The 14,591-nt window shown below is 41.1% G+C and overlaps 1 protein-coding gene across 2 annotated transcripts in view; it reads right to left on the bottom strand.

Moving 5' to 3' along the window:
* Positions 1 to 14,591, bottom strand: part of vwa8 (von Willebrand factor A domain containing 8) — a 68,888-nt gene that overhangs the window by 23,205 nt on the left and 31,092 nt on the right. For both annotated transcript variants that reach the window (XR_009204751.1, XM_058392057.1), the window contains exons 30-37: positions 12,763 to 12,885; positions 12,173 to 12,237; positions 11,957 to 12,082; positions 11,480 to 11,589; positions 7,630 to 7,784; positions 7,294 to 7,486; positions 7,128 to 7,209; positions 5,151 to 5,355 (exon numbers count right to left, since the gene is read on the bottom strand). Coding sequence is in view for 1 of the 2 variants with exons in the window: in XM_058392057.1 (XP_058248040.1) it covers positions 5,151 to 5,355; positions 7,128 to 7,209; positions 7,294 to 7,486; positions 7,630 to 7,784; positions 11,480 to 11,589; positions 11,957 to 12,082; positions 12,173 to 12,237; positions 12,763 to 12,885 (1,059 nt within the window). In the remaining variant the exon portion in view is untranslated. The remainder of the gene's footprint in view (positions 1 to 5,150; positions 5,356 to 7,127; positions 7,210 to 7,293; positions 7,487 to 7,629; positions 7,785 to 11,479; positions 11,590 to 11,956; positions 12,083 to 12,172; positions 12,238 to 12,762; positions 12,886 to 14,591) is intronic.

Here is a 14,591-nt window from a genome sequence, read left to right as displayed (position 1 = left end):
AGGGTGGAATGTTTCCCCAGCTGCTGGAGCACTTCACACTTGGAGACTGAGATTCCGGGTCAGACTCAACATGGACAAACATAGGAGACAGAAAGGCGATGACACTTACCACACCACAGACATGAGGACATGGGGACAGAGGTGGCTACAAGAACAGCATGCGTCCACGTCAAGCTCCAGAGACATCTGACTTCTACTAGTGTTACACATACACACACACAAACACGGCTGTATACAGATACCAGTGGACTGAATGGAGAACATGTATACAGCACACACCTTAATCTGAGTCACTGATCTGCAGACAGAAGACAGAATGTTCTAGAGGTTAAAGGGGAAAAGTTGCCTCTCTTCTCTATCTGTGAGATAAGGATCCACTGATCGTTATCAACCTAAACACGTCTCTACCTAAATGCTGTCAGTTGGATTCTTCATGCACATGCCTTCAATCGGGAGCAAACATGGGAAACATTTAGCCTTTGTGCTGCAGGATGAGTTATCTTTCAAAAAGATCTTTTAGGCAATTTAAAATGGGGGTGCTTTCATGAAACATTTGTTTAGCTGTTGTTTCTGTCTAATCATCACAGAATTTAGCAAGTCAAATGTTTATCAAATGTTTTAGCAATTAATGTTTGTTACTTTCGTCTCATGTTTTGATTCAAAAGGACATTTTACATGAAGAAAAAACAGGATTGTAGCTAAGAATTCTTGGCCTTCTAATAGAAATTTCTTTTGTCTTTTTGCTTTTACGAGTAGCATTAATATTTTCTTTACATTTATTATATAATAAATGACTATGCAATACTGCTTGTGGCTACCAATCCTGTTTAAATTAATACCATATTTTCTATACACTCACTAGTATACAAGTCAGACATCCGAATTAAATTTTTGTGGACATCCTCTAGCTATTCAATTATTAGCTAACGGCCGTGAGTCCAGATTAATATATGAAACATAACTGAATCATTTGTAATCAGAGACATCTAAAGCCACAGAATATTTAGTCATTGTAATGAGACACTAAGCATATACGGCATACAGTATGATGCTTTCGAAATCACTAGATTAGCTAGACTGAATTGTATTATGAATCATGAATCAGTCATCAGACTATTTTTCTCTTTCTGTAAGCTAATCATCACCTGCCTTCTAATGCCATTACTCCACTTTAAGCCTAAGTGCTGGTCAGAGATGAGTCAGTGTCCGCTTCCTAACAAACAGGGATCTCAGCTTGCACCTGTTGGAATGGCTGACTTCCTGACACTCTCTCTCTGGTTGCTTGTTTAAAACTGTAGGAAAGCATTCGGCTCCGTCCTGCATAAGAACATATATGGTTGGCCTGGCCAGAGTCATTGACGTCAGGCTGGACTGAATAACAGACATGTACATTCCCCACGTGGCTGTCCTGTGCTTCACTGGGGCACTGCCTATACATCATTTCCTCCAGTAAACGAATGGACTTGTGCAATGTCAAGCTATTTTTGCCTTGTAGACTGTCCAGTAACTGAAAGACCATTAATGTCACTCAGGTATCTGTCTTCACTTGCCTGTTCATCCATGTCTTTATTATTGTAAAACATGGTCAACTCAGTAAGACAAAGTGTCTGCTTTCTTCTCAGCACTACAGAAATTTCATCACTTGCCTCAGGGAACAATATAAGTACTGGAACAAAGGCAGACATTCCACAGGTCTGACGTCAGCGTGTAGGAGAGTGTTGTGCTCTAATAATGTGAATTTAATAAAGGAAAAAAGAGCAAAGTGCTAGCTGTGGACAGAGGAAAGACAGAACTGAGAGACGGCCATGACCTCATAATGGACTCTTTCATGGGGTGAAAGGGCAGAGCGAAGGCTTCCCACCAAACAACGGACTTCACAGAGATCACGGAAATGCCTACACTGATCTGCAAGGGGCTCATACTGAAACAACTATTGCTTCATAGGCCATGCCTGGACAAGCTGATGCAGATACAGCACCGAACAAACAAAACTACTGTCAATTATTAGATATTCTCAAGCACCTTCTTTTCACAGTGTTGACAAAAGAAAAAGCCGATATAATCCAAATAAAATAGATGTTCAAATTCAACTGGCATGCATGTAGGCGACTGCTGTCGGAAGTTCAGCAGAAGGCCAGGCCTAGTGTAATCAATATTATTAAACATGAGGTGAATTTTTTATAGAGACTGCGGAGGGCTACAGCATCACTCAGCTTTCCATCATGCAGTGTTTAGACATGTGAGGAGAAACCGATTCATTTTGTCTCGACCCTCCTCATAAATCCACTCCAGGTGGGACCAGCCTGTGAGAATGGAGGGAAATTTACAGGCTCATTAATCCAGGAAGGCATGAGACAGAGAACAGAAAAAAAGGGGAAAACACCCACGGCTGAAGGAATCCCCCACTATACTTTGCAATAGAGGCGCCAATGCAAAGAATGCTGGAGTGTGAAAATATATAAGAGGGTAAACAGTGGGTGAAGGAGACAAAGTGGTGAGAAAGAGGGAGGAAATAAAATCTGACAATGTGACACAGGGTTTTAAAGCTGAACGATGAAGAGAGGGAATGAGTCTATAGCAGTGGAATGAGGCAGGTGGCAGGGATCCCAGTATTATTGCTGGAGTCTGCTGCTCTAATGTCTCTGTCACTCTCCCCACTAACTCATTTTGCAGAGCGATCTGAGGAATGCAGACCAGAAAAGAATTATACATCAGGTATTCCAATAGTGAAAGTTCCACATGCAGTACAGAAGTGTGTGGCCTAAGCAGCAATACGGCTGTGCACAAGAGAAATCATACATGCAGATGAGTTCATCAAAATGAGTTAGTGGCGAGAGTGACAGAGACATTAGAGCAGCAGACTCCAGCAATAAAAGCGTCTTTATTTGCACTTTGTCTACTGCCTTGTTTGGATTATTATATTCTTTAAAATATTACATGGTTTGTCACTGCATTAAAGTAAATCTGCACGCTCCTGTCTCTTGCTTTCTACTACTGTTCATTTTTTTGGAAAGTTTGAATTAATTAAAATGCATTTACCATGCATCACTTTGGACTGATGCCTGTGGGTGTTAAATATGCTGTATAAATAAAAGTGACCTATAGTGGTGAACTAGATCACTAGCTGCTTGGGACACATAGTTTACATGTCTGGACTATGAGGTTTCTTTTATTTGCCAGTGTCTGGTGAACTAGTGACTCAGTCGACTGCTGATACGGCATTTACCGGCTTTCTGTTTGTTATCTAATCCTGATGACCAACAAAGCGCATTCTGCTCATTGATAGGAACAATCTGACTGTTCTAATAAAAAGTAATGGTTTCCAGGAACCACAACAAAGACACTGGCGCATTCATTCACTTGCTTGGTGGGCTCAGTTCAATTCAATTTTATTTGTATAACGCTTTTAACAATGGATATGGCCACAAAGCACCTTTACAGGAATAAAAAATTTGAATAAAATACAATGTTAAAAATTATATATTTATCCCTAATGAGTGTAAAATCAGAAAAGCCAGTGGCAATGGCAAGGACAAAATCCTTGTGACAATATGAGCCAGAAACCTTGAGAGGAACCGGACTCAAAAGGGAACCCATCCTCATCTAGGTGATACTGGAAATTATGATTATGAGTAATTTCCTTTCTATAACTGTAAATAATCAAGTGCAATTGTGTAATGAGGATATTTTCAGCAAATTCTGAATTCATTATAGTTTTAACATAAATTCCTTTCAGCAAAGCCATCAAATGTTCAACGACCTGAGCGTACTGAAAAGAAAACTTAATAAATCCAACTGAAAGCAGCTGTAAGCACTGTGAGTCATCCTCAAAGTGTGTTAAAGACAACACTGTCTCTCTAATCCAGGATGTCCTCTAATCCAACATCCCACAGTGTTCTACTCAAACTCTCCAGCTGAGGACACCCACAGAGTCCAGCTGACCCAACACCCAACACACACACTGGGTGTGTGTATATGGAAATACGGCACGGTAGGATCAGAGACACTGTCCTGGGAGAGCTCCTGTAGACCTGGAAATTAAGGATCTCCTCAGTCCTATAACATGATAACCCAGCTTATTATAAATCCTGATCCTGAAAGTGCCAACAGTGAGACACTGTCAGATTCAGCCATGTTTCCCCCTCCCTCCCTCTCTTACACCCCCTTTCTGAACACACACACACACACACACACATACCATACCTTTACACTGGTTACACAGAAAACCTGCGTTACTACTTTGAGCGTTCAAAGGGCTTTAGTGGAAAAAAAGCAGCGAGGACAGAAATCTAGGTAAATATATGTGATGGAGGATTGGCGATGAATGCTTGGAGAGCGTTAGGAAAGAGTTCAGGAATCCATGTGTCTCTACGTGGAGCACTTTGCGAGTAAAGAAATCTTTAGGATCATGTAAAGCAGTATGTAAAGTGTATGTAAAGCAGGACTAGAACAGTCACAGTATAAAATCAAATCAGCATGGTCACAACATGAATAGCTATCCTCTACCAGGTGTGTGGATTTAAGTCAAAAGCATATCAGAATGTGAAAACACACTGCTCACATCATGTAATCTTTATTAATGCTCTTCTCATCTATGGATTTTAGGTGTGATAAATAGGATAGAGTGGAGTGGACAGACCTTCCACATATTTGCAAAACAAATACACGGAAGAAGTCTAACTACAGAAGCTGTATAGCTCTCATTCACAGAGCCGAAGTACTGAAAATGTACTGAAAAAATGTAGAGTGGGGAGAAATTAATAAGAGGTGTAAACAAAACGGTCAGTGCTTATGAGAAAGTAGAACAGCTATCTCAAATAAAAGCCAAGTACAGCCACCTGTAAAGAAGAAGGCTGATTGCTCACATATCACTGTATCTCAAAAACGTGCATTTAATGCCAAATAGTCTACAGAGAACCTCTTAGAGGCTTTAGGCTGCCACCACATGGTCATGTGCTGCAGCAGCAATACAAGCCAAATAAAAAATGAAATTATTACATTTTTCCTCCTGAAACAATTCAGTGGAAGTATTATTGGATGCACATTATATTGTAAACATGTATTCATAATAATGATTGCTTTTTAGCTCATACTTAGCTAAATCTCTGTATTAATGATGAAATATTCCTTCATTGCAAAGATTCTCCTACCTGGACAGGTCGGCCGTCCTCGGAGCCTATCATGTTCCTCCACTCCAGCAGAGAGCGCTGTAAATTGTCCAAACCTGTCTCCCACACCCTCACATAGCCTCCCATATCTACAGTCACAACCCCACCAGAGCCCAGTGGAGCGATCAGCACATCAGTGTCTGACACCTTAGAGATCCATGCCGTGTAAGGAGACACGGACATCGTCCTGTAGGATTACAGAGTGGGAAGACAGGAAGAATCAAGCATCTGCTTGTGATGCACCATTTAATATAGTTAGATAGGAATCTCTTTCTTATTTGCAAATCTGTGTTTCCGCTGTAAAGTTCCTTTTGGTGAAGTGAGACAATGGTCAGAAAAAATAAATAAGAAAAGTGAATGTGAACACAATGTACACTATATTGGCAAAGGTTTTGGGACACCTGTCTTTACATGCACATGAATTTAATATGGAGCCCGCCGTTTGCAGCTATAACAGCTTCAACTCTTCTGGGAAGGCTTTCCAAGGTTTAGGAGTGTGTTTTTGGGAATTTTCCTCTAGAAGCGCATTTGTGAGGTACTGATGTTGGACGCAGTCACAGTCTCCTCTCTAATTCATCCCTATCAGGCTGAGGTCAGGACTCTGTGCAGGCCAGTCAAGTTCCTCCAAACCAAACTCGCTCATCCAAGTCTTTATGGACCTTGCTTTGTGCCCTGGTGTGCAGTCATGTTGGAACAGGAAGAGGTCATCCCCAAACTGTTCCCACAATGTTGGGAGCATGAAATTGTCCAAAATGTCTTGGTATGCTGAAGCATTAAGAGTTCCTTTCACTGGAACTAAGGGGTGAAGTCCAACCCCTGAAAAAAACACCTGAATTCAATGATTTGGAGGGGTGTCCCAAAACTTTTGGCAACATATATATGCATTTTCTGTGGTGTTAGGAAGCAAGGCAGTTCACATTACACAAGAAAGGCAGATACTAGAAAAGGAAAAATTCATAATTTTGCTCAAAGACCTGAAGTCCTAGCTGTTATTTAATATAATAAAATAAAAATATTTGCAAACCCTTATGACAAGTACCAAAAACTTCCCAACAACATATAGCATTCAAAAATAAACATAAATTAACAGCATGTCCTGTCATGTTTTATTCCTTTCACAACACAGCAATTTGCCATTGATTGCATTTTTTCTTAATTACAATGCCAGAAGTTGTATTAGTTTCTAGAGACATTTGATGTTGCTGAACACGCCCAAAACAAGTTAGTTAATTTTATCACTCATAACAGCATCACTACCCTGTTTTTTGTCCACCATCCTAATTTTTCCACAAAAAACATAGCTTGTCATTACACAGTAAGAAGGCTGCATAAAGTCATCTGACCTGAAGACCATCCCACGGAGGAAAACGTACTGCTGCAAAGCGCTGACACCCGAGACTGCCTCACACAAATATTAAACAATTTAAATATTTTTTCACTCTTTAATAAGAGAATGTTTATACCCTTTTATTATCAAGTTTAGATTATGTGAAGCATGTGATTTGAATCATACAGTGCTATTTTATATAATTAAAAAATGTGTATCATTCTATGTGAATGTGAATAAATATTCGTGCATGCTCATCCTTTTCTCTTACATCAAATGGAGCCATTCTGGGAAAAAATGATTTTATTAAAACTACTGTACTCTTGCTTTTGTCTCATGTTTTGTATTGTTGTCCTGTTTCTGGATACACATTTATTTTAGTTTTAACTTGGAATTCACATTTGTTTTGTTGGAAAATGGAATTACATTTTCTTTTCTTCTCCCCATTCCAAAATCTAAAATCATGGGAAGTACAAATATGCACAGAGGCTATTTAAACGCCATCCACAACCAACAGTAGGGGGCACTGCAGCATTCTGTAAACTCCGGTCAGACACACCGTATGTTCAACCAGCATAAAAAACTGGAACACGTTTCTGGAAAGAGTTTTCCTAAGAAACCAGTGTGTTTACCTTGGTACTGGAATATACTTGACTTTCTTGGTGTTCAGATCCGTCACCTCCAAGTAGGCAGAAGACAAAGGTGGGGTGACATCTGTAATTAAATTTACATCATACAGTATGAAATACGTCATTATTTTTAGGTAATCTAAGGATTGCTTAATCTTTGTCCCCTCACCTTTTGGGTAGATCTCAGCCAGAGGTACTTGAGTAGGGGGAAGAGCTCGCACGATCTGATTGGCTGCTACCAGACTGATGCAGTTGGCTCTTTTCGCAGGTCCCGTGCGACGACTCGACCCAAAAAACATGTCGGGCCCTCTGCCCTCAGTGATGGATGATTTCCTCTGAAAGCTGTACACCTCATTCGGAGACTGAGGGAAAGAGTGGAAAAGTCTAAGGTCTCCTGCCATAACATAAGGTCTTCAGACCTGTTTTGAAGCTTAATAACACTGATGCAGTGCGTCATACTGTGGGCAAAAGGATGGGTGATTGACGTGTTGTGACAGCTACTCACCAGCAGGTCCGGAAAGCCCACTACGATGTTAGCGTAGGTGTTGTTGTCACAGACGAGGCGGTTTGGTGAGACGATCCTTTGTCCCAGGGCAGCGCTGAGGTTCTCATTGGGCAGCTGCTCACTGGACACATCCTGAGGAGCGGCACGTTCCATCCCTGAGCCATGACACAGAAGACAAATGAGATCATAAACAGTGTGGGTTTGCTATCACGGCCATGACCATTACTCCACCGCAGTTTGTTGTAAAAGCCTTGACAGAGTCAGGGGTCTTTCTTGGTGTGCTCATGTTGATGGATGACATCTGAACATTCTACTCTAACTGGCCATAATTTGGTGTGTCTCATCACCTCCTGTCAGACTCAGCTTGATTAAGATGCCATATTTCAAAACAAATGCCAGGTTCTGTCCCTCACAGTGCATTTACCTAGTGCACCAAATGACACTGAGCTCAATGACGCTCCATCTTGATTGCTCCAGTGTAGGAGTGGATGAAATGATGAAATCACCTTTCTGAGAAGTCAGCAACTGTCTGGCTTCTGAATATTTTTTCACTACTTGTTTCCATTTCCCATATTACAATATCTAAAGAATAAAACACAAGCAGTTCCATAATGGGGTGCTAAGATGCTGAGCACTACATATTTTATCCCTCTTGAACTAGAAAAGTCCTCGGTCGTGATGTGATGACTCTTCATGGCAGAAAACTCACTGACTGTTACGAATCATTCCATAAAAGTTGAATAAACGTCTCTGTACAGAAAGCATCAACATGTCAATAGTTATGTTTTCTTTGATAAATAATAACGTTTTTTTTAGCCGTAGATTATGTTGATCATCTGCCGTGCAAGTACAATGAAGGAGTTGTTTCTATAGCAACAGCATCTTGCAGAAGGAGTGCATTAATATAAACCTATCATTTGAATTGCAGCCGACTGTCAGATATGCTATTGCAGAAAATTAATCAACACATTTTAACCAATCAAATTCGGAAAGCCGACTGTGCTGTGCTAAAATCTGTGCTTTTTATATAAGTGACTGCTGTTTACTGCTTTTGTAAGGAACACTGTGGATAGTGATATGATGTTTTCTGTCATATCTCCCACCCCTGCTGCAGTCTTGTGCCTGTGTGATACTTTAAAGCCATATAAAGTGATAAGCTGAAGAGATCAAGATCATCTGAAATGTGGTTTTCATCAGAGGAGTTGAACATCAAGATATTGCTCTCCCAAACAAAATTCCAGCAGGAGATAAACAATAGTGAAGCAGTTTATTTCACCTGCTATTTCAAGCTTTAAAAATAGACAGAGCTTATTTTGCATCAAATGAGCCATAAAGCCTTCAAACGATTGCTATCATTAATCAGACCAACAACGTTAAAGCCTTTCCAAGAGCGCTTCCATAATAATAAAGCAATGGAATAAGTGTCACCCTATATGGAAAGTGAGAGATGTCTGCATGACTGAGAGAAGCCGTCTTTAAGTGGGAGGAATGAACCTCAATCTGCGGTCTGGAAACGACAAGGAAGGACAAAATATTTCACATTTCAAAATACTTGCACCTTAAGCAAACACTCACACACAAACAAGATGTAAACCCGGCCCCTGACTGCATCTCAGCATTTTACTTAGGCAAAAGATGTACAGGGGTTGGACAATGAAACTGAAACGCCTGGTTTTAGACCACAATAATTCATTAGTATGGTGTAGGGCTTCCTTTTGCGGCCAATACAGCATCAGTTCGTCTTGGGAATGACAGATACAAGTCCCGCACAGTGGTCAGAGGGATTTTGAGCCATTCTTCTTGCAGAATAGTGGCCAGGTCACTACGTGATGCTGGTGGAGGAAAACGTTTCCTGACTCGTTCCTCCAAAACACCCCAAAGTGGCTCAATAATATTTAGATCTGGTGACTGTGCAGGCCATGGGAGATGTTCAACTTCAATTTCATGTTCATCAAACCACTCTGTCACCAGTCTTGCTGTGTGTATTGGTGCATTATCATCCTGATACACGGCACCGCCTTCAGGATACAATGTTTGAACCATTGGGTGCACATGGTCCTCCAGAATGGTTCGGTAGTCCTTGACAGTGACGCGCCCATCTAGCACAAGTATTGGGCCTAGGGAATGCCATGATATTGCAGCCCAAACCATCACTGATCCACCCCCATGCTTCACTCTGGGCATACAACAGTCTGGGTGGTACGCTTCTTTGGGGCTTCTCCACACCGTAACTCTCCCGGATGTGGGAAAGACAGTGAAGGTGGACTCATCAGAGAACAATACGTTTCACATTGTCCACAGCCCAAGATTTGCTGGCAGCACCATTGATACCGACGTTTGGCATTGGCACGAGTGACCAAAGGTTTGGCTATAGCAGCCCGGCCATGTACATTGACCCTGTGGAGCTCCCGACGGACAGTTTTGGTGGAAACAGGAGAGTTGAGGTGCACATTTAATTCTGCAGTGAGTTGGGCAGCTGTGGTTTTATGTTTTTTGGATACAATCCGGGTTAGCACCCAGACATCCCTTTCAGACAGCTTCCTCTTGCGTCCACAGTTACTCCTGTTGGATGTGGTTCGTCCTTCTTGGTGGTATGCTGACATTACCCTGGATACCGTGGCTCTTGATACATCACAAAGACTTGCTGTCTTAGTCACAGATGCGCCAGCGAGACGTGCACCAACAATTTGTCCTCTTTTGAACTCTGATATGTCACCCATAATGTTGTGTGCATTACAATATTTTAAGCCAAACTGTGCTATTACTCTGCTAATTAAACCTTCACACTCTGCTCTTACTGGTGGAATGTGCAATCAATGAAGATTGGCCACCAGGCTGGTCAAATTTAGCCATGAAACCTCCAACACTAAATTGGCCAGTGTTTCAGTTTCATTGTCCAACCCCTGTACATTCTTTTACAGAAGCCCTAATCATGCTGTAAACCCCCGAGACATCGGGTCACACCAAGCAGATGTGGAGCAGATGAAGACAGATGGTCACTGTACTGTCTGTTCACTGACCACTTCAATATAACCATCCTGCACGAATTCACTTTTGGTTACTTGACTTATCCACAATAAATAAAATCCACCATGTTCTCACGTGTAGGTACTTTTCTAACACTACACAAATACATGGCCATACATGTGTATTTGTATTGAAAGTCAAAATCTTGTCATTGTGATATCTCTGGTTTCTGAAATGAACTACCCTGCTATAATTTTAATGCCAGGTCCACACATACAGCGACATGCATCAGCAAAGTGACTGGAGATTCATTTTCAATGAGGGCTGGTGACTTCCAGCAAGACGAGTAACAGCAACTATTAGTTACTAGGTGTGGGCGTGTCCAGCAATGTGACAAAGTTTAATTATGCAAATATGGAGCAATTTGGTGCGACTGCCAATGGGAGCGAAGACAGTAGAGTGCATGTGATTCAAAGAGCACACACGCCATCTCATATGCTACGATGCATATATACAGTATACTGGCAGATTTTAAATACTCTCTCCCTACAGAATGTCTAATTTTAGCAGGAAGAAAAGTAATTGATTGCCATCCATTGTTAAACATTTTTACTAAGGCAACCAGTAGCAGGAACGCATAGGACGGTGACTGAAGACTTCACTGCAACACTGCATGTGTTAACAAAACATAAAAAATGAGAAAGATATTGATAAATTTCTATACTGGCTATCTACATCTTGGCCATTGTTAATGAAATGTGAAAGGATGGAAAGATGCAACACCCTGAATAAATATGCTCATAGCATGCTAGTTTATAAAGCACTCCATGGGGAACACAGACGTTAAGAACTATTCTTGTGTGTAACAACAGAGCTGTTGTACCTGAGCTGGTGCCAAAGCCACTGCTGACACCCTCTTCACTGATGGTATGAAGCTGACAAACATCTGACTCCTCTGCTCCCATGTGCATGGGTTTGGTCAAAAGGAATTTCCTGTATCCAGAAAAACAAGCCCATTTGTAATTAATAGAATGCTTAGTGTTGATAATGAGCATGCATACTATACAGATTAATTCAAAGTACAGTTACAGTGCACACAGAGCAACATATCCATCCATCCATCCATCCATCCATCCATCCATCCATCCATCCACCCATTCATCCATCCTCTACACAGCTTATCCTACTGGGTGGTGGGGACCCTGAAGCTTATCCCATGAGACTCAGGGCACAAGGCAGGGTACACCCTGGACAGGATACCAGTCTTTTGCTGGGCACAATTGCACACACACTAACACTAGTATAGTAGTATAGTACTAGCATCAACTTCTGTCCATTTGGATTGGATGAAAGGAGGCACCTGTCAGTTTTGCTCTCAATTAACAGCCAGCGGTCTTCAGCCACCAAGAATACAGCCTTAACATTGATGGGGAGGGTGATGGTGTGGACTTGGCCCTCTAGCACATCCAGAACGTCCAGCTGATTCCTGTCAATGCAAAGCAGAGAGACTGTCATTACATTAGGACAAGAAGAGGCTCTCAGTGTAGAACGCTGAACCAGAGAGAGACAAGCTCACCCATCAGTTTGGTAGAACAGGATCCAGTTCTTGTGGGCAAACTCCCGGCACATTTTGGATGCTGACTGTAGCAACACATTATTTTAGAACACTGACATGTTATGAACTTCATACTTATAGTTTGCTAATGATAAGCACTTAATTTGCTGTAGAAATATCTTAATTTTAGCTTTTTTGGATGGAGGATCCCAAGACAAAAAATTAGCCTTGTGTCATGTCAGTGCTAATACTTTAATAGGTTTTGTTTCCCATTACTTTAATTGAATCATGTCAAGTTAGGATGTCACAAGTGACTTCCACTATTACACTTACCAGCTGTGCACTTATCTTTTTCAAAATAAATCTACCAGTTATCAATGAGATTGAGGCAACCTCTAAGTTAGCCAACAACCAATGATCAGCTTTTATATCAAGTTATATTCATCAAGGTGCAAAAGCTACTGATATCATACTCAGAACACTGCTAATGTTTTGTCTCAGGCACTAATATACATGTCCAGTGACCTTGTCTATAATATCTGCCCTCTGTTTTGAAAAATGCTTTATTATGAAACCAAGTGAATACAACCTGGCATGTACCAGGACCTAACCTCAGAGTCTTTCGCATTCCACCAGTTGGAGGTTTTGCGCATGGGTTCCTCCTCTTTACCAGGAGACAGGACGAGTCTCCTCACCGCACCGGTTGCCAGGTCCACATGCAGCACTGTGTTAGTCTACAGAGAGCAGAGAAGCACTTGCAATATAATTCACCCCTAACTTTCTACTCATTTGACAGGTCATAATTATGAATGCCCTTTTTGGGCCTTTGAAACGTGAGCAGTATTAAGAGTGCAGTAAATGATGTTGCTGAAGATGAAACACAGTCACTTGGCTGCACCAAGCCTCTTTCAGGGTGAACTGCTTAATCTTCAATTGACTTTTATGGAAAAGCAGCTCGGATTTATCTCTCGCATTTGGGGCCTAATGGGTTCCTTATGGGCTGCTTGACATACAGTTCACACTGTCTGTGCTATAAATAGGAAGGTTGCGTCAGGCCAGGATAAATGGTGAAATTGGCTTGAAGAAGAGATGTCAGGATTTTTGGTCATACTGTTCCATTCATGTTTTGTTTTTCTTCTACTAGGAGAACCATGACCTCTGGATGACCCCCTTTTTTGGTGTCTAGAATTTCACAATTTTGAAATAGCCCTGCTTATTTTCTCTCTCGCACACAGACACTTTCCCTGAAAAGTATTTTTAGATATTTTTATCCTCTGCTGGCAGCTCTTGAAATGTAACAGCGTTTGTAAATTCATTTTATCTGCTTACTTTGTGTGTAGCTCCAAGGCCGTATTAGGTAAGTAAAGTATTATTAGATGCTCAGAGAAACCTGTGAGAGCTATAATCTTATAATCAGGGAAGGCGTTTGGAAAACTGTTACAAATCTCCTGGGCCTCCCTAAGCCAAAGGCATATCACTTATGTTACAACCTTTCCCACAAAGACCCTTTAAATGTTATTAGTAAAGCACAGATATCATACACCTATCAGCTATAACATTTAAACCACCTGCTAATATTGTTTAGGTCCCACTAGTGCTGCCAAAACAGCCCTGACTCGTCAAGACATGAACTCCACAAGACCACTGAAGGTATCTGAGACCAAGAGGTTTTGATCCTTTAAGTCCTGTAGGTTGTAAGTTGGGGCCTCTATCGATTGGACTTGTTTGCCCAGCACATCCCACTGATGCATGATCAGACCTCGAGAATCTGGAGGCCATGTTAACACATTGAACTCATTGTCCTGTTCCTTAAACTATTCCTGAACAGTTTTTGCAGCATGGAAGGGTTCACTGTCCCACTTTTGGTAGGTACTAACCACTGCATACCGTGAACAGCCCACAAAACCTGATGTTTTTCTAGATGCTCTGAACCAGTCACCTAGCCACCACAATTTGCCCATAATGTGTCAGTGTTGCTCAGATGCTTACACTTGCCCATTTTTCCTAAACCACATCAACTCTGAGAACTGAACTGCTCACTTGCTGACTAATAGATGCCATCCCTTGACAGGTACCACAGTAAAGAGATAATCAGTGGTTTGTGGTTTTAATGTTATGACTGATCGGTGTATATTTTATTACAATATTATTGTATGTATTGTTTCAAAAATGCATGTAAGGACAAAAACTATTTTAAGAAATGCATTTAAGAATGTAAATCAAACTCATAATGAATCTACAGTCAGGTACATAAGTGTCACACAATTTGACTAATTTTGTCTCTGTAAACCACAAGTGATTTGATGTGATCGAAGCGTAGACTTTCAGTTTTAATTCTATGGGATTAACTTCAAAACTTTTATCTCCTTAATATGTCTGGAAATAACTAGAAAACACACCATGTCCTTGAAGCTCAGACAATTGCGTTTGAGCTTGTGCA

The sequence above is a fragment of the Hemibagrus wyckioides genome, linkage group LG06 (assembly GCF_019097595.1).
Source record: "Hemibagrus wyckioides isolate EC202008001 linkage group LG06, SWU_Hwy_1.0, whole genome shotgun sequence".
In the NCBI taxonomy this organism is placed as follows: Eukaryota; Metazoa; Chordata; class Actinopteri; order Siluriformes; family Bagridae; genus Hemibagrus; species Hemibagrus wyckioides.
The sequence above is the reverse complement of the archived record's forward strand: the minus strand, read 5'-3'. Positions and strand labels throughout refer to the sequence as shown.